The 22,123-nt window shown below is 39.9% G+C and overlaps 1 protein-coding gene across 1 annotated transcript in view; it reads right to left on the bottom strand.

Moving 5' to 3' along the window:
* The window catches only part of LOC128692043 (uncharacterized), a 78,986-nt gene that overhangs the window by 12,707 nt on the left and 44,156 nt on the right, over positions 1–22,123 (bottom strand). The window contains exons 5-6 of the mRNA XM_070085203.1: positions 12,633–12,861; positions 3,427–3,543 (exon numbers count right to left, since the gene is read on the bottom strand). Of these exons, the coding sequence (XP_069941304.1) occupies positions 3,427–3,543; positions 12,633–12,861 (346 nt within the window). The remainder of the gene's footprint in view (positions 1–3,426; positions 3,544–12,632; positions 12,862–22,123) is intronic.

Raw genomic sequence — 22,123 nt, 5'->3', positions numbered from 1 at the left:
CATTCTGTTTCGCTCCATTCTCTCTACATGTCCGAACCACCTCAACAACCCTTCCTCACCCCTCTGGACAACAGTTTTGGTAATCCCGCACCTCCTCCTAACTTCCAAACTACGAATTCTCTGCATTATATTCACACCACACATTGCCCTCAGACATGACATCTCCACTGCCTCCAGCCTTCTCCTCGCTGCAACATTCATCACCCATGCTTCACACCCATATAAGAGCGTTGGTAAAACTATACTCTCATACATTCCCCTCTTTGCCTCCAAGGACAAAGTTCTTTGTCTCCACAGACTCCTAAGTGCACCACTCACCCTTTTCCCCTCATCAATTCTATGATTCACCTCATCCTTCATAGACCCATCCGCTGACACGTCCACTCCCAAATATCTGAATACATTCACCTCCTCCATACTCTCTCCCTCCAATCTGATATCCAATCTTTCCTCACCTAATATTTTTGTTATCCTCATAACCTTACTCTTTCCTGTATTCACTTTTAATTTTCTTCTTTTGCACACCCTACCAAATTCATCCACCAATCTCTGCAACTTCTCTTCAGAAACTCCCAAGAGCACAGTGTCATCAGCAAAGAGCAACTGTGACAACTCCCACTTTATGTGTGATTCTTTATCTTTTAACTCCACGCCTCTTGTCAAGACCCTCGCATTTACTTCTCTTACAACCCCATCTATAAATATATTAACCACGGTGACATCACACATCCCTGTCTAAGGCCTACTTTTACTGGGAAATAATTTCCCTCTTTCCTATGTACTCTAACTTGAGCCTCACTATCCTCGTAAAAACTCTTCACTGCTTTCAGTAACCTACCTCCTACACCATACACCTGCAACATCTGCCACATTTCCCCCCTATCCACCCTGCCATACGCCTTTTCCAAATCCATAAATGCCACAAAGACCTCTTTAGCCTTATCTAAATACTGTTCACTTATATGTTTCACTGTAAACACCTGGTCCACACACCCCCTACCATTCCTAAAGCCTCCTTGTTCATCTGCTATCCTATTCTCAGTCTTACTTTTAATTCTTTCAATATTAACTCTACCATACACTTTACCAGGTATACTCAACAGACTTATCCCCCTATAATTTTTGCACTCTCTTTTGTCCCCTTTGCCTTTATACAAAGGAACTATGCATGCTCTCTGCCAATCCCTAGGTACCTTACCCTCTTCCATACATTTATTAAATAATTGCACCAACCACTCCAAAACTATATCCCCACCTGCTTTTAACATTTCTATCTTTATTCCATCAATCCCGGCTGCCTTAACCCCTTTCATTTTACCTACTGCCTCACGAACTTCCCCCACACTCACAACTGACTCTTCCTCACTTCTACAAGATGTTATTCCTCCTTGTCCTATACACGAAATCACAGCTTCCCTATCTTCATCAACATTTAACAATTCCTGAAAATATTCCCTCCATCTTCCCTATACCTCTAACTCTCCATTTAATAACTCTCCTCTCCTATTTTTAACCGACAAATCCATTTGTTCTCTAGGCTTCCTTAACTTGTTAATCTCACTCCAAAACTTTTTCTTATTTTCAACAAAATTTGTTGATAACATCTCGCCCACTCTCTCATTTGCTCTCTTTTTACATTGCTTCACCACTCTCTTAACCTCTCTCTTTTTCTCCATATACTCTTCCCTCCTTGCATCACTTCTACTTTGTAAAAACTTCTCATATGCTAACTTTTTCTCCCTTACTACTCTCTTTACATCATCATTCCACCAATCGCTCCTCTTCCCTCCCTCACCCACCTTCCTGTAACCACAAACTTATGTTCTTATGAGAAGGAAAAGCTGGTGCTGTGGACGAGGGGCTTAGACTTCCAGCAAGCGTGCGCGAGTGTGTTAAATATGAGTGAATGGAGACGAATGGTTTTTGGGACCTGACGAGCTGTTGGAGTGTGAGCAGGGTAATATTTTGTGAGGGGATTCAGGGAAACCGGTTAGCCGGACTTGAGTCTTGGAAATGGGAAGTACAATGTCTGCACTTTAAAGAAGAGGTTTGGGATATTGGCAGTTTGGGGGGACATCTAAACTGTCGTATCTGAGCGCCTCTGTAAAGACAGTGATTATGTATGAGTGATGGTGAAAATGTTGATGATGATGAAAGTTTTTTCTTTCTTTCTTTTTGGGTCACCCTGCCTAGGTGGAAAACGGCCGACCTGTTGGAAAAAAACATTAACATAATTAAACTTGGTGTCTAGGTTAGTTACAGTGTAAAAAAGTTGTCATATTAAAACTTTATAAAATATATGGTTACTGTTTACCTTGGGAACTTCGAGGGAAGGTTAATATTTGAGGGATTCTTCACAACCTCGTGTTTTTTTTTTTTTTTTTTTTTTTTTTTTTTTTTTTTTTTTTTTAATTAAGACATCGGCCGTTTCCCAACAATCACTGGCTTGCCAGAGGCGCGCTTACATTACAGTTATATAAGTGCAACATTAACACCCCTCCTTCAGAGTGCAGACACTGTACTTCCCGTCTCCAGGACTCAAGTCCTGGAGACGGTTTCCCTGAATCCCTTCATAAATGTTACTTTGCTCACACTCCAACAGCACGTCAAGTCCTAAAAACCATTTGTCTCCATTCGCTCATATCTAACACTCACACATACTTGCTGGAAGTCCAAGCCCCTCGCACACAAAACCTCCTTTACCCCCTCCCTTCAACCTATCCTAGGCCGACCTCTACCCCACCTTCCCTCCACTAGACATTTATACTCCTGAAGTCATTCTATTTCGTCCATCTTCTCTACATGTCCGAACCACCTCAACAACCCCTCCTCAGCCCCCTGGATAATAGTTTTGGAAATCCCGCACCTCCTCCTAATTTCCAAACTACAAATTCTCTGCATTATATTCACACCACACATTGCCTTCAGACATGACATCTCCACCGCCTACAGCCTTCTCCTTGTTGCAACATTCACCACCCATGCTTCACACCCATATAAGAGCGTTGGTATAACTATACTCTCATACATTCCCCTCTTTCCTTCCATGGACAAACTTCTTTGTCTCCAAAGACTCCTCAGTGCACCATTCACCTTTCTCCCCTCATCAATTCTATGATTCACCTCATCTTCCATAGACCCGTCTGATGACACGTCCACTCCTAAATATCTGAATACATTCACCTCCTCCATTCTCTCTCCCTCCAACCTCATATCCAATCCTCATCACTTTGCTCTTTCCTATATTCACTTTTATTTTTTTCGTTTACATACCCTACCAAACTCATCCACCAACCTCCCTAACTTCTCTTCAGAACCTCCCAAAACCAGTGTCATCAGCAAGGAGCAACTGTGACAACTCCCACTTTGTGTTAGATTCTTTTTCTTCCAACCCATTAATATTACTTGTTGTTATCATAGACTCACCCCTTGGTCGGCCACGTTGAGGAAGAGGGTAGCGTAGCCGATTGCAAGCAGCATGTTGGTAGGAAGGTAGAGATTCATCATAATCACAGTCCACCGTCGACTCAGCTCAAATTGCACCTGCAACACAGAGAACAAAAGACCACAGCTGTTAATTGCGAAAAGTTTGGGCCGAAATGTTATCAGAAAGTTCGAACATATTGATAAATAGAATGACATATAAGAGTAGGTGTTATAACCATTGGTATGTTTTTAATTACGGTATTCGGAGGACACCACGAGCATAGCATAATTCCTGTAGCTACAATTACGTAATTATCCTTGAGCAATTAAATGATGCCAGCACCATTATTGTTTGACATCCTCATAAAAGACATATATTAGAGCACTGAGCACAGATTCGTATTATCTTTTTGCGAGCGATACCAAAGTATAAAAGTCGCCTTAGTAGAAGACAGGAAAAGCTACAAATAGGTATCAATAGTCATATAATGGGCAAAAGAAAACAATGTGATGTTCAGCGATGAACAATTTTAACTGCTTAGTTATGAGAAGAAATAAAAACTATTTCAGTATAAAGAACACAGGCAGACCATGTCATAGATCGTAAGGAATATGTAGAAGTCTTACGAATAATTATGTCAGATTATCTGTCATTTGGAGAACATAATAAGGTAAACCCAAGAAACGGAAGAATGATTATGGGGCGAATTATGAGAACTTTCCAAAGACAAGAAATAAGGCCAATAACAACTCTTTTGAAATCACTTGTGTTCTGACGACTTGACTATCTTGTGTGTTGTCAGCACCTTGCAAGGCAGCACATATGGAATGTTCAGGTCGTATACTGTTAGCACGGAATCACTAAAATATCTTAACTATTGGGAAAGTTTCAAAGCACTTTGACTGTTCTCTCTGGACGGGGGAGAAATAACCTGATAATAATAATTTATGCATGAAAGATACTTGTGGGGCTGGTCCCTAACCTGCACACTGCTATAACAAGTGTCTGAAGTAAAAGGTATGGGAGAAAGTATAGAGTAAGCCAATTGAAGAACACGAACCCTTGGGCACAGTTAGAAAACACTGCGTCAACATCCGTGGTCCAAGTTTCTCCAACATATTACCAGCAGATAAAATATTGTTGTAACGAAGATAGAAACTTTTAACAAGAAATTGGAGAGAGTCCTCCTACAAGTGCCAGATTAATAAGGCTGACGATTATACGGGCCTACAAGTCGCTAGCACTGACAGCTTGTTCCCGTCAATGTCTGCTGGCCTATATACTCCCTCCTCTCCTGTTTGTTAGTGTGACTTTGCAAATGATCCAAGTCAGACCGATACGTCGTCGTAAGTTTCTCTCCTATGTGAGAGTTATTTGTTATATTGTCCCGGTCACGGTATTGTGCCTTTTTTTGTTATTTATCACAGGTGTATGTCTGTGGGTATGGTGGGCAGAGATAGGGAAATATGATTCTGTAAATACATATCAGTTCATTATTTAATACATAGTTAATGTCAAGTATTATTCCCGATGAAATCTGATCAAGTGGTCATGGATTATACAATAACTACATTATGTTAAGGGATAATTAGAGGAAAAACAATGTTAGGCATTCAAGAGTTGATTTTATGCCAGTTTTTATTTAAGTGACATTAATCAGTGGTGACGCATTCTCGTGTTATAAAAACAAGATCTACTTTGTGAAAGATGAAATTACTTAACTACTGTTACAGGAAGTGTGATGCTTTTAGTGAACTTTCTAAAGTATACTTCTCCAAACCACAGAAACGGGCAGGGATTGAACCCACGGCAAGAGAGTCCTGAAACCCCAGGTCAGTGCGTAAGCCACTGGGCTTGCTGTATAGAAATATACCTAGTTGGATGAATCTTACTGTAGCCATCTGGCTCAAAGGCTTACGCATGGCCACGAGTTTTACCACTCACTCGCCATGGGTTCATCCCCACCCGTTCCGTGGTTTGTTTGCAGTCGTGTTATAATGACTTCGTGAGTTATACTTCTCTAATTTTCAGTCTGATCCCAGAGCACCTGTTTGCAGCCCGCGTTCTTATACTCAGTTAATCCATCAACATCAGTATAAAGCATCAGGGAGAACTTAGGAAAGAAAGTACATACGTCGTGGAAGTTCGGGAAGGTCAAGTCTTATTAATCATTAAGGCCACTTTAGACAAGTGGGCACATGAGTAACTCCTTGAGGATGCGTGAAAAATTATCTTCCCAGAAAGTTAACAATTAGTCAGTTCGTTTTAGGGGTAAAGATAACAAGAATTCTATAAAACAGTTGAAATATTTTACATGACTGAGAAGGTAGGGAGGAACAGGAACGAAGTAGGAACAAGAAAGTGAAAGGAACAGGAACGGAGTAGGAGCAAGAAAGCAAAAGGAACGGGAACGGAGTAGGAACAATAGGTAAATAAGAAAGGTTTAGTAACAGAAACAGTTGAGTAACAAGAAAAACTGAGGAACAAGAAGGAAGAGAAGAGGTACATAAGAGAAGGAACAAAGAGGAACAGAAAGGAAGTAGGAACATGAGACGAGGAAGAACTGGGAGAGAGGATTAACCGGAAGGAAAGAGGAACAGGAAGAAAAGAAAAAAGAGGCGAGGAGCAGGAACGTGGCACTCTTGCTGACGGGTTTCCAATTGTTTTTTTTTTTTACCACAAGGCAAACTTTGGGACCAGTACGAACATAGCATAGTTGGCACGAGTGAAACAGAAACTCAGAAATGAAGTACTTGTGGAGGGAAACCTTGTAGACCAGACTGACTCTCAGGTGAGGACCCACGAGGGTGAGGGAGAAGTGGAGACGGGAGAAGTGGAGACGGGAGAAGTGGGGACGGGAGAAGTGGGGACGGGAGAAGTGGGGACGGGAGAAGTGGGGACGGGAGAAGTGGGGACGGGAGAAGTGGGGACGGGAGAAGAATAGTGGTGAGAGAGGAAGGACTATCGTGTAACGATAAAGATCCTGGGTTAGAAAAACTCTTGAGGCGGCGCTGGTGTCTGTTGTATGATGACCCGCTTAGTTATTAAAGCATTCAAATTTTTTTTTGCTGAATTAGGTTTGAAGCCCATCGGCTATTCAAAGGTTACGTGCTACTTGTTTACTAAAAGTCAAGGATGCTTTAATTCCTGAAGCAGAGATTGAAATAAACTCTCAGTATATACTGCGGTGTGCAAATTATTTGGGACAGTAAATATGTCTTAGTCTACCTACCCGAGTCTACTTGAAGGGTATATCGGGGATCAACGCCCCCGCGGCCCGGTCCATGACCAGGCCTCCCGGTGGATCAGGGCTTGATCAACTACGCCATTACTGCTGACCGCACGTAGTCGTCCAACGTACGAACCACAGCCAGGCTGATCCAGCACTAACTTTAAGTATCTGTCCAGCTCCCTCTGGCTTAATTAATGTGGTGTGAGTCTTTTCTTTTCAGAAAAGTTTACTACCGACTTCTGGCAACCATCTATGGTGTAACCCTGCAACTCTCGTCAGTGCTACAACAGCTGGTGCTCTATAAACCTATTCTTGCAAGCGTGCTCCGTGAGTGAATGTGGTTTCGCTAAATTCTCCCCTTCAGTTCATGATTACTGTTGAAATTCATGATGGATCTTACACCTAGGAAGCGTGCAAGTATTGTAGCTCTTAGAAAACATTCTGATTTGAGTATCATGCAGATCGCCGAAAATTTGAGCTTAGCAAAGTCAACTGTTGGTCGGTTTCTGAAGAGAGTTGACGACACTGGTGATTGTGGAGTTCTGCGTCGAAGAAGATGTGGAAGAAAACGCAAGACAACATTTCACTATGACAAGGTTATAAGAAATAGTGTGAAGGATCCTAAGAAAATCAGCAAAGATCTATAGAGAGATTTGGCTTCAGTTGGCGTAAATGTTGATTCTTCAAATGTTCGACGACGGCTCCTTGAAGTTGGCAGAACTGCCAGAAAGCCGGTAAGGAAACATTTATTGGCCTCTGCTATGAAGAAAAAAACGGCTGCGGTGGTCACTCGATCATAAGGGATGAACGACAGTGGAATTGAGAAAAATTATATTTTCAGATGAGGCGCATTTTGAAGCACATAGGTACAGATCGGTGGTAATGAGACAGAGCAAAGGCGAACCTGGTCACTCATTCAACAAGCGCCAAAACACCCACCTAAGAAGATGTTTTGGGGTAGTTTTACTACTAAAGGTCCTGGACGGCTTGTTATTGTTGAGAGAACGATGAACAGTGACAAATACAAGGCAATCCTGGCAAGTCATTTACTTCCTATGATTGATATAGACTTTCCAGATGGAGAAGGGAATTTCCAGCAGGATCTTGCTCTGTGCAACACTTCCATATAAATTCTGACATTCTGGGAAGAGAATGGGCTAAGCATTATAAATTAGCCTGGAAACTATCCTGACCTCAACTCAGTTAAGAATCTATGGGCAATAACCAAATGATATATCGCGAAACAGGACTGTTCAACTGTGGAGGAGCAAACTTCTGCTGTTATTAAGATCTTGCACCACGATAAAAAACTTACCAAAATGTGTTCAACATTGGTATATACTATCCCAAAGCGTATAGTAATGATTATAAAAGCAAAAGGTAGTCTTATTTCTTATTAAATCAATTATGTCATATCATTGCCATGTATTTTTCAAATAAACATTAATTTTCCAAATAAATGTCTTATCTAATCAATGTCCCAATTAATATGCACATTATTGTGTGCATATTAATATAGGCACACAGAGTTTGGTAGGGAAGGGTATGTAAAAGAAGGAAATTAAAAGTGAATATAGGAAAGAGTAAGTTGATGATAACGAAACATTGGATATCAGGTTGGAGGGATAGAGTATGGAGGAAGTGAATGCATTCAAATATTTGGGAGTGGACGTGTCAGCAGATGTTGCAACAAGGAGAAGGCTGGAGGCAGTGGAGATGTCATGTCTGAAGGCAATGTATGATGTGATTATAATGCAGAGAATCCGTAGTTTGGAAATTAGGAGGAGGTGCAGGATTACGAAAACTATTATCCAGAGAGCTGAGGAGGGGTTGTTTAGGTGGTTCGGGCATGTAGAGAGGGTGGAACAAAATAGAATGATTCGAGAGAGTATAAATCTGTAGTGGAGGGAAGACGAAGTATGGGTCGGCCTAGGGAAGCTTGGAGGGAGGGGGGTAAAGGAGGTTTTGTGTGAGAGGGGTTTGAACTTCCAGCAAACATGCGTGAGTGTTAGATTGGAGAGAATGGAGACAAATGGTTTTTAGGACTTGACGTGCTGTTGGAGTGTGAGCAAGGTAACATTTATGAAGGGATTCAGGGAAACCGGCAGGCCGGATTTGAGCCCTGGAGATGGGAAGTACTGTGTCTGCACTCTGAAGGGTGTTAATGTTGCAGTTTTGTAACTGTAATGTAGGGACACCTCTGGCAAGACAGTATTGGAGTGAATGATGATTTTTTTTTTCTTCTTCAGGCCAACCTACCTTGGTGGGAAACGGCCGATGTGTCAAAGTATATATATATATATATATATATATATATATATATATATATATATATATATATATATATATATATATATATATATATATATATATATATATATATATATATATATATATATGCAAAACAACCACTGTGAAAGAATAGAGAAGCTCCAAGCGCTTTCGTGACTACTCACATTATCATTGGCTAACACCCAGCATTCTCAAATCCATAAATACAAAACACCGATATGAAAAACAGTACAGAATGGGTCACATAACCAGAGACCAAACAAAACGTTACTCGTCAATCCTAACCAGCCTGATAAGAAAGGCAAAAAAACTGTATTATGAGAACAGATTATCCAACTTACGAGGTGATATAAAAAAGACCTGGAAGACCCTATCAGAAATTCTGGGAACAAAAAAGATTTCACGAAATAGCGAAATAAAATTAGCAAAATCAGATGAACCCCAACTCCCACCAACAGAAACAGCAAACAGACTCAGTGATTTCTTCTCCACTATAGGACAAAACCTTGCCAATAAAATCCCAAGCTCAGATACCCCACCAAATGACTACCTCACTGGCAACTACCCGAACACACTGTTCCTAGCTCCGACTAACCCATGCGAAGTCTCCCTTATTATCAACGCACTAAAAAACAAGGCAGGAGATTTAAATACCTTACCACCCTTTATATACAAAAAAGTGTCACAAGTACTATCACCAATCATTGCAACACTCTTTATCAAATCCATTGAATCCTCCACCTTCCCTAAAGCTCTCAAAATAGCAAGGGTCACCCCGATCTATAAAGGAGGAGACCAAACAGAGTTGAATAACTATAGGCCAATATCCAATTTACACCCTCTCTCAAAAATCTTCGAAAAATTAATTCATAAACGAATCTACTCCTACCTCATCTCCCAAAACATTCTCAACCCCTGCCAATTTGGATTCAGGCCTAATAAAAATACTAATGATGCTATTATACACATGCTAGAACATATATACACTGCAATAGAGAAAAAAGAAGTCCCACTGGGGATCTTCATTGACTTACGTAAAGCTTTTGATACAGTTGACCATGACTTGCTCCACGTAAAATTGTCACACTATGGTATTAGAGGGCACTCCCTCAACTACCTCAAGTCATACCTCAGCAACAGAAGCCAATATGTGTACGCAAATGGGGCAAGCTCTTCCGCTCAACCAATTACAGTTGGTGTCCCACAGGGAAGTGTCCTTGGCCCTCTTCTCTTTCTCCTATACATAAATGACCTACCAAATGCTTCGCAATTACTCAAACCCACACTTTTTGCAGATGACACTACATACGTCTTCTCTCACCCGAGCCCAGTCACGCTAGCCAATACTGTAAACACCGAATTACAGAAAATATCTACCTGGATGAGGACTAACAAACTTACACTAAACATTGACAAAACCTACTTCATTCAGTTTGGTAACAGAGCTACAGATGTCCCTCTTAACATAATGATAAACGGATCACCTATCACAAAGCTAACAGAGGGAAAATTCTTAGGAATCCACCTTGATAATAGACTCAAATTTCATACAAATATACAACAAATTTCTAAGAAAATTTCCAAGACTGTAGGCATACTATCGAATATACGGTACTATGTTCCACAGTCAGCCCTCCTGGCCCTATATCACTCTCTTATTTACCCCTATCTCACCTATGGAATTTGTGCATGGGGCTCAACAACAATTAACCATCTCAGACCACTAATTACCCAACAAAAGGCTGCAGTTAGAATGATAACAAATTCTCACTACAGGCAGCACACTCCACCAATATTCAAAACACTCAACCTACTCACCATACAAAACATCCATACTTATTACTGCACCTATTACATACATAGAACACTTAACTCTGATATTAACCCTCCCCTCAAACATCTCCTTGCTAACCTCAACAGAACACGTGACCATAACACAAGGCACAGATCACTCTTTGATGTTCCTCGTGTCCATCTCACGCTATGCAAAAACTCAATGCACATAAAAGGCCCTAAAATCTGGAATTCATTACCTGTAAATATAAAAGAAACACTACCTGTTTATAAATTCAAGTCTCTTCTCAAAGATCACTTACTCACTCAAAACCAAATAAATACTGAATAACTGAACCTTATAAATTGTATATCCTATATGTTACTCACAATTATATCACACAAATGTTAAACCTAGGACCCAATCTAACTTTGTTATTTTTTTAAATACACTACCTAACAGAATACTCCATTCGACTGAATGTACAGCAATGCATGCAACCATATGACCTGTCTTTGTAATACTCATTTGTGCTTTATAGTTATCTGTTTACAATAATGTTTTATCACTGATTTCATCATTGCTTAGTTAATCTTAAGTTAATTTTAAGCCAGCCCGTAATGCTATGCATATAAGTGGCTTTGGCATGCTGCTCTTACCTGTATTTTTTTGTACCTCTGTTTGTATGCTAAAATTTCTAAATAAATAAATAAATAAATAATGTGAGTAGTCACGAAAGCGCTTGGAACTTCTCTATTCTTTCACAGTGGTTGTTTTGCATATTCTGAAATCACCTGTTTACTGTGATCTTATTGCATATATATATATATATATATATATATATATATATATATATATATATATATATATATATATATATATATATATATATATATATATATATATATATATATATATATATATATATATATATATATATATATATATATAACTCTCTCGGTGTATATAATTTATGGTTGAAACATATGTATACTTTATTACATAAGTACTACTACTACTGCTGCTGCTAATACTCCTACTACTATTACTATGAATACCACAACCACTACTACTAATACTACTAATAATTATAATAAGAATAATAATATTATTATCGATATTTTCATTATTATTATAATTCATATTATTATTATTAACGCCAATAAACAGTATACTGGAAACTATATTAATAATATAATTATCAAGACGGTCAGTCGTCAGTACTGGACGGGAAATATTGCGCTAAAATTTCCGTGATAAGACTAACTCGGTATTTCAAAATGTGTTCCCTCTGTTTTTTGTTTTTAATAAAAGGCGTCACGCCAAGATGACGCGATCCATATTGCTGTAACAAAAAACTTACGGGAAGAAAAACAAATATGACGCTGAAAATTTGGAAAGGATTTTTTTAATCCCTTTTGTTTTGTTAAATTTATGACGTCTTTTGAGGGTATGGTAGTTACAGATGTATTAGATAAATGGTTACAGATGTTTTCTCTTAGTATTATTACTACTGTATCGAGACTACGGATGGAAAAACTACATGGTACAGGTCACTGATGGTTTTCATGGAGTGGCAACAGAGGCAAGATTGACAATTAAACTTTTAAAACACATCAGGATACAACTTTTAATCGTTTGCTCACGCCATGTTGCTCTTGTTTACAAAGCAAATCCGGTTTCTATACATAGACGCGCGTGTATATGTATATATATATGTATATATATATATATATATATATATATATATATATATATATATATATATATATATATATATATATATATATATATATATATATGTGTGTGTGTGTGTGTGTGTGTGTGTGTAGTATAACCTGCCCGAGGAATGGTTGATAGTGAAGCAGTATAGTGTGTCTGGAAGACCTGCCTGAAGATAAACTTACCGCTAGAACACTGTAGCGTGTCTGGCCTTCACCTTGGTGGGTCACTAGTGTCTGAAACTTATTGACCATGAACAACGGCAGCTCCTCGAAGCCGATGTACTCGACGGATGAGTTAGCCTGTATGAAGGTCACGTTGTCTTGTCTGACCGCTGAGAGCTGCATCAACACCGAGCACCGTTGCTTGTCGAATGGATAGTAGAACACGTCGAAGTGACAGGTGAAGGTGCCACTGTGGGGGTACAGGGGGAAGAAATGCACATGTTTATGTCATGTTTTTTTTAATAAATATTTGTGTTAATCTCTCTCTCTCTTTTATTTACACAATGGCTTTTAAAGCGTTGGGTTAAGAGTCCCTTTATTTACAAACTAAGACCTGTTACCTACCTAAAGTCATTTGAATACTTTTTTATTGGTATGAAATTTACAAATAGGGAACAGGACGAGGTTGGAGCCAACTGTGCGCCAGCGACTCAACTGGTCAGCTGGCTTTGTGTCATGGATATTGTTATGCTGTAAGAGATTCCGAGTCATTCTAGGAATGAATTTCCTCAGCTGAAGTGATGTTCTCGGGAAAGTGTACAGCCAAAATGTATTTGCAATTTGCTGCCCGTCTTGCTGTGTTGCAGCTGTCTTCTCAATGTCAGCGAAGTGGAATCAAGTGTGGTAGTACGTTGTCTATATTGGTCTTAGACATAACAATAAGACCACCCACATCTCTCCGGTGCTGAAGGCTCTGCTGGAAGGATAGATCTGGTCACTCCAGGTCCAGGTGAGAGATAAGTCGCCTTGTTTGGTTTGGTACTCCATTCTGTCCAGAAGTCTTAGATGAGACGCTGGGGAAGGCACTCTAAAGACAGTGGAGCATACTCAAGGCGTGAGCCCACTTGTGCCTCCTACAGTCTTGCAACCTTCTTGTTTGCCTTGCTTGCAAGATTTACCACGTGGTTATCATAGATATGTATATCACACATATATATATATATATATATATATATATATATATATATATATATATATATATATATATATATATATATATATATATATATATATATATATATATATATATATATATATGTGTGTGTGTGTGTGTGTGTGTGTATATATGTATATAAGTGAACACCTCATTGCGTCAAGTAGCAGGTGCCACATTCTGCAACGTCAACTGACAGTATTTTTGTAGCTCTCTTTTAAACCACTAACAACCCTTGCAATAACTCTGGCTCTTACCCCTTCAAAGGCAGAGAAATGAGAAAAATGCAGTTGACATCACAGTCTGCAGCGCTTACTGCCATTACTGTAAGAGGGGTGTTCTCTTTTATTGTAAGTACCACAACACTATAATAAAGCTATTTTTACATAGAACACACATACACACACGGAACTGGGACCAGGAGCTGAGACTCGACCCCTGCAAAATCACAACTCGGTGGGTTCACATACACGTAGTCATTTTTCGAATTGTTTAGATCCATTTCATTTCCGCATTTAACAGGTAATAGCATAAAGAGTTGCCAGTAATCATAGATGTTTATGAGAGACCTATTGGAGGCTTACGCGTGGAAACTGACTGATTTACAGAAAATTAAAAACTGTATTACCAATGAAAAAAATTACGATCACCAAATATATTTTGGCATATTTAAAAGAGTTTTGATGTCTCTAACTTACAAATAATACAAAATGTGTATGTAGCATGGTAGTTACAGTAAATTACCACAATTGTTTCAATAATTATTGTTAAGCCTTAATTTCTCATTTTACTACAGTTACCCCTTAACTACTCGGATTACTTGTTATTCACCAGCTCAAACAGGTCATTACTTAGGTTTCAACAGAGACATAATTGGCACACCAGGTCATTAGTTGCCAAAGTAATGCTCCAGGATATGGTTCATTTCCCAGCACACAATAGCCAATGATAGCATCGCCCAGAGAGACCAGCATCACCCGTCACCGCTACAACCTACATTTTGTCCGTGTGTTTTTCCACCATCAAGTGTACTACTGAGATTGGTTATAAAAGAGTCGACATCGAACAAATGAAGCTTAAAATACATAAGCTTATCGCTTATATGAGAGTCTTTATCGGTGTGCATCACTTGTTCACCACTGATCAAAGATATTGTAATCTCTAAATTAGGCATTAAGATTGAAATGAACCGTCTACGTATATGCACCGAGAGTCACTCAATTGTGTATATTCCTGGTAGGTTGTGTATATACCTTGTAGGTTGCGTATATACCTTGTAGATTGTGTATATACCTTGTAGGTTGCGTATATACCTTGTAGATTGTGTATATACCTTGTAGGTTGCGTATATATCTTGTAGGTTGTGTATATACCTTGTAGGTTGTGTATATATCTTGTAGGTTGTGTATATACCTTGTAGATTGTGTATATACCTTGTAGATTGCGTATATACCTTGTAGATTGCGTATATACCTTGTAGATTGCGTATATACCTTGTAGATTGCTTAAATATCTTGTAGGTTTTGTATATATCTTGTAGGTTGTATATATATATTGTAGGTTGCGTATATATCTTGTAGGTTGTGTATATATCTTGTAGGTTGTATATATATTTTGTAGGTTGCGTATATATCTTGTAGGTTGTGTATATATCTTGTAGGTTGTGTATATACCCTGTAGGTTGTATATATACTTCGTAGGTTGTGCATATACCTTGCAGAAAAGCGACTAAACGAAGGTCATTAATGCTGCATATAACCTATTCATTACTAATCAAAAATACTTGAATCCCTAAAACGGATTAAAGCAAACTCGCATTGTATAAACAAAAGAGACCTCTCAGTGTATATGTAAGACATGTCGAGGTGGTTCATTAACTGGACAGGATAAATGTCCCATAACACGAGTTTTATATATAACAGATAATTCGTTCACCGGTGAAGGACTGCTGCTTTACCCCAGCCGGGTTTTACACTCCACTCAAAAAACAACAGATACTGAAACTCTTACGGGAATCCTTAATGCAGTTTATTATCAGTTTGGTATTTGTCAGGACGATCCCGAAGCGGGTCAAAGTCTCACGACGACCCGTATATAATTTTTTCTTCACCAGCTAGCTGAGTAAGCTATATACCAGCTAGCTGAAAAAGCTATATACCAGCTAGCAGAATAAGCTATATACCACTTAGCTGACTAAGCTATATACCAGCTAGCTGACTAAGCTATATATCAGCTAGCTGACTAAGCTATATACCAGTTAGCTGACTAAGCTATATACCAGCTAGCTGACTAAGCTATATTCCAGCTAGCTGACTAAGCTATATATCAGCTAGCTGACTAAATTATAAAACAGCTAGCTGACTAAGCTATATACCAGCTAGCTGAATAAGTTTTATACCAGCTAGCTGACCAAGCTATATACCAGCTAGCTGACAAAGCTATATTCCAGCTAGCTGACTAAGCTATATACCAGCTAGCTGAGTAAGCTATATACCAGCTAGCTGACTAAGCTATATATCAGCTAGCTGACTAAACTATATAACAGCTAGCTAGCTAAGCTATATACCAGCTAGCTGACTAAGCTATATACCAGCTAGCTGACTAAGCTATATGCAAGCTAGCTGACTAAGATCTATACCAGCTAGCTGACTAAGCTATATACTAGCTAGCTGAATAAGCTATATACCAGCTAGCTGACAAAGCTATATACCAGCTAGCTGACTAAGCTATATATCAGCTAGCTGACTAAGCTATATATCAGCTAGCTGACTAAGCTATATACCAGCTAGCTGGCTAAGCTATATACTAGCTAACTGGCTAAGCTATATACCAGCTAGCTGACTAAGCTATATACCAGCTAGCTGACTAAGCTATATACCAGCTAGCTGACTAAGCTCTATACCAGCTAGCTGGCTAAGCTCTATACCAGCTAGCTGACTAAGCTCTATACCAGCAAGCTGACTAAGCTATATACCAGCTAGCTGACTAAGCTATATACAAGCTAGCTGACTAAGTTCTACACCAGCTAGCTGACTAAGCTATATACCAGCTAGCTGACTTAGCTATGTAGCAGCTAGCTGACTAAGCTATATGGCAGCTAGCTGACTAAGCAATATACCAGCTAGCTGACTAAGCTATATAACAGCTAGCTGAATAAGCTCTATACCAGCTAGCTGACTAAGCTATATACCAGCTAGCTGAATAAGCTATGTAGCAGCTAGCTGACTAAGCTATATACCAGCTAGCTGGCTAAGCTATATAACAGCTAGCTGACTAAGCTATATATCAGCTAGCTGAAAAAGCAATATACCAGCAAGCTTACTAAGCTGTATACCAGCTAGCTGACTAAGCTATATGCCAGCTAGCTGACTAAGCTATATACCAGCTAGCTGACTAAGCTATATACCAGCTAGCTGACTAAGCTGTATACCAGCTAGCTGACTAAGCTATGTACCAGCTAGCTGACTAAGCTATATACCAGCTAGCTGACTAAGCTATATACCAGCTAGCTGACTAAGCTATGTACCAGCTAGCTGCCTAACCTATCTACCAGCTAGCTGACAAAGCTATATACCAGCAAGCTTACTAAGCTATATACCAGCTAGCTGACTAAGCTATATACCAGCTAGCTGACTAAGATATACACCAGCTAGCTGACTAAGCCATATACCAGCTAGCTGACTAAACTATATAACAGCTAGCTGACTAAGCTATATACCAGCTAGCTGACTAAGCTCTATACCAGCTAGCTGACTAAGCTCCATACCAGCTAGCTGACTAAGCTATATACCAGCTAGCTGACTAAGCTCTATACCAGCTAGCTGACTAAGCTCTATACCAACTAGCTGACTAAACTCTATACCAGCTAGCTGACTAAGCTTTATACCAGCTAGCTGACTAAGTTATATACCAGCTAACTGACTAAGCTCTATATCAGCTAGCTGACTAAGCTATATACCAGCTAGCCGACTAAACTATATACCAGCTAGCTGACTAAGCTCTATACAAGCTAGCTGACTAAGCTCTATACCAGTTAGCTGAATAAGCTCTATACCAGCTAGCTGGCTAAGCTCTATACCAGCTAGCTGATCAAGCTCTATACCAGCTAGCTGACTAAGCTATATACCAGCTAGGTGACTAAGCTATATGCAAGCTAGCAGACTAAGCTCTGTACTAGCTAGCTGACTAAGCTATATACCAGCTAGCTGACTTAGCTATGTAGCAGCTAGCTGACTAAGCTTTATACCAGCTAGCTGACTAAGCTATATAACAGCTAGCTGACTAAGCTCTACACCAGCTAGCTGACTAAGCTATATACCAGCTAGCTGACTAAGCTATATACCAGCTAGCTGACTAAGCTATATAACAGCTAGCTGACTAAGCTCTATACCAGCTAGCTGACTAAGCTATATAACAGCTAGCTGACTAAGCTATATACCAGCTAGCTGACTAAGCTATGTAGCAGCTAGCTGACTAAGCTATATACCAGCTAGCTGAATAAGCTATATAACAGCTAGCTGACTAATCTATATATCAGCTATCTGAAAAAGCTATATACCAGCTAGCTGACTAAGCTATATAACAGCTAGCTGACTAAGTTATATACCAGCTAGCTGACTAAGCTATACACCAGCTAGCTGAGTAAGCTACATACCAGCTAGCTGACTAAGCTGTATACCAGCTAGCTGACTAAGCTATATACCAGCTAGCTGACTATGTTATATACCAGCTAGCTGACTAAGCTATATACCAGCTTGCTGAATAAGCTATGTATCAGCTAGCTGAATAAGCTATGTACCAGCTAGCTGACAAAGCTATATACCAGCTAGCTTACTAAGCTATATACCAGCTAGCTGACTAAGCTATATACCAGCTAGCTGACTAAGATATACACCAGCTAGCTGACTAAGCTATATACCAGCTAGCTGACTAAGTTATATAACAGCTAGCTGACTAAGCTATATAACAGCTAGCTGACTAAACTCTATACCAGCTAGCTGACTAAGCTCTATACCAGCTAGCTGACTAAGCTATATACCAGCTAGCTGACTAAGCTCTATACCAGCTATCTGACTAAGCTCAATACCAGCTAGCTGACTAAACTCTATACCAGTTAGCTGACTAAGCTTTATACCAGCTAGCTGACTAAGCTCTATACCAGCTAGCTGACTAAGCTCTATACCAGCTAGCTGACTAAGCTATATACCAGCTAGCTGACTAAGCTATATACCAGCTAGCTGACTAAGCTCTATACAAACTAGCTGACTAAGCTCTATACAGCTAGGTGACTAAACTTTACACCAGCTAGCTGAATAAATTCTATACCAGCTAGCTGACTAAGCTCTATACCAGCTACCTGACTAAGTTCTATACCAGCTAGCTGACCAAGCTCTATACCAGCTAGCTGAGTAAGCTATATACCAGCTAGCTGACTAAGCTATATACCAGCTAGCTGAGTAAGTTATATGCAAGCTAGCTAACTAAGCTCTATACCAGCTACCTGACTAAGCTCTGTACCAGCTAGCTGACTAAGCTCTATACCAGCTGGCTGACTAAGCTATATACCAGCTAGCTGACTAAGCTATGTAACAACTAGCTGACTAAGCTATATACCAACTAGCTGACTAAGCTAAATACCAGCTAGCTGACTAAGTTATATACCAGCTAGCTGACAAAGCTGTATACCAGCTATCTGACTAAGCTATATACCAGCTAGCTGACTAAGCTATATACCAGCTAGCTAACTAAGCTATATACCAGGTAGCTGACTAAGCTATATACCAGCTAGCTGCCTAAGCTATATACCAGCTAGCTGACTAAGCTATATAACAGCTAGCTGACAAAGCTATATACCAGCTAGCTGACTAAGCTATATACCAGCTAGCTGACTAAGCTATATACCAGCTAGCTGAGAAAGCTCTATACCAGCTAGCTGACTAAGCTATAAACCAGCTAGCTGACTAAGCACTATACCAGCTAGCTGATTAAGCTCTATACCAGCTAGCTGACTAAACTCTATACCAGCTAGCTGACTAAGCTTTATACCAGCTAGCCGACTAAGCTCTATACCAGCTAGCTGACTAAGATCTATACCAGCTAGCTGACTAAGCTACATACCAGCTAGCTGAATGAGCTATATACCAGCTAGCTGACTAAGCTCTATACAAGCTAGCTGACTAAGCTCTAAACCAGCTAGCTGACTAAGCTCTATACCAGATAGCTGGCTAAGCTCTATACCAGCTAGCTGACTAAGCTCTATACCAGCTAGCTGACTAAGCTATATACCAGCAAGCTGACTAAGCTATATGCAAGCTAGCTGAGTCAGCTCTATACCAGCTAGCTGAATAAGCTATATACCAGCTAGCTGACTCAGCTATGTAGCAGCTAGCTGACTAAGCTATATACCAGCTAGCTGACTAAGCTATATACCAGCTAGCTGACTAAGCTATATGCCAGCTATCTGACTAAGCTATATACCAGCTAGCTGACTAAGCAATATACCAGCTAGATGACTAAGATATACACCAGCTAGCTGACTAAGCTATATACCAGCTAGCTGACTAAGCTCTATACCAGCTAGCTGACTAAGCTCTATACCAGCTAGCTGACTAAGCTCTATTCCAGCTAGCTGACTAAGCTCTATACCAGCTAGCTGGCTAAGCTCTATACCAGCTAGCTGAATAAGCTCTATACCAGCTAGCTGACTAAGCTATATGCAAACTAGCTGACTAAGTTCTTTACCAGCTAGCTGACTAAGCTATATACCAGCTAGCTGACTTAGCTATGTAGCAACTAGCTGACTAAGCTATATACCAGCTAGCTGACTAAGCTATGTACCAGCTAACTGACTAAGCTATATAACAGCTAGCTGACTAAGCTCTATACCAGCTAGCTGACTAAGCTATATACCATCTAGCTGACTAAGCTATGTAGCAGCTAGCTGACTAAGCTATATACCAGCTAGCTGACTAAGCTATATAACAGCTAGCTGAATAAGCTATATATCAGCTAGCTGACAAAGCAATATACCAGCTAGCTTACTAAGCTATATACCAGCTAGCTGACTAAGCTATATGCCACCTAGCTGACTAAGCTATATACCAGCTAGCTGACTAAGCTATATACGAGCTAGCTGACTAAGTTCTGTACCAGCTAGCTGACTAAGCTATATACCAGCTGGCTGAATAGGCTATATACCAGCTAGCTGACTAAGCTGTATACCAGCTAGCTGACTAAACTATGTACCAGTTAGCTGCCTAAGCTATCTACCAGCTAGCTGACAAAGCTATATACCAGCTAGCTTACTAAGCTATATACTCTCTAGCTGACTAAGCTATATACCAGCTAGCTGACTAAGATATACACCAGCTAGCTGACTAAGCTATATACCAGCTAGCTGACTAAGCTATATAACAGCTAGCTGACTAAGCTCTATATCAGCTAGCTGACTAAGCTCTATACCAGCTAGCTGACTAAGCTATATACCAGCTAGCTGACCAAGCTCTATACCAGCTAGCTGACTAAGCTCTATAACAGCTAGCTGACTAAACTCTTTATCAGCTAGCTGACTAAGCTTTATACCAGCTTGCTGACTAAGCTCTATACCAGCTAGCTGACTAAGCTATATACCAGCTAGCTGACTAAGCTATATACCAGCTAGCTGACTTAGCTCTATACAAACTAGCTGACTAAGCTCTATACCAGCTAGCTGACTAAGCTCTATACCAGCTAGCTGTCTAAGCTCTATACCAGCTAGCAGACTAAGCTCTATACCAGCTAGCTGACTAAGCTATATACCAGCAAGCTGACTTAGCTATGTAGCAGCTAGCTGACTAAGCTTTATACCAGCTAGCTGACTAAGCTATGTAACAGCTAGCTGACTAAGCTTTACACCAGCTAGCTGACTAAGCTATATACCAGCTAGCTGAATAAGCTATATACCAGCTAGCTGACTAAGCTATATAACACCTAGCTGAATAAGCTCTTTACCAGCTAGCTGACTAAGCTATATACCAGCTAGCTGACTAAGCTATGTAGCAGCTAGTTGAGTAAGCTATATACCAGCTAGCTGAATAAGCTATGTAACAGCTAGCTGACTAAGCTAGCTGACTAAGCTATACACCAGCTAGCTGACTAAGCTATATACCAGCTAGCTGACTTACCTATGTAGCAGCTAGCTGACTAAGCTATATGGCAGCTAGCTGACTAAGCAATATACCAGCTAGCTGACTAAGCTATATAACAGCTAGCTGAATAAGCTCTATACCAGCTAGCTGACTAAGCTATATACCAGCTAGCTGAATAAGCTATGTAGCAGCTAGCTGACTAAGCTATATACCAGCTAGCTGGCTAAGCTATATAACAGCTAGCTGACTAAGCTATATATCAGCTAGCTGAAAAAGCAATATACCAGCAAGCTTACTAAGCTGTATACCAGCTAGCTGACTAAGCTATATGCCAGCTAGCTGACTAAGCTATATACCAGCTAGCTGACTAAGCTATATACCAGCTAGCTGAC

This window comes from Cherax quadricarinatus, chromosome 15 (assembly GCF_038502225.1).
Source record: "Cherax quadricarinatus isolate ZL_2023a chromosome 15, ASM3850222v1, whole genome shotgun sequence".
Lineage (NCBI taxonomy): Eukaryota > Metazoa > Arthropoda > Malacostraca > Decapoda > Parastacidae > Cherax > Cherax quadricarinatus.
The sequence above is the reverse complement of the archived record's forward strand: the minus strand, read 5'-3'. Positions and strand labels throughout refer to the sequence as shown.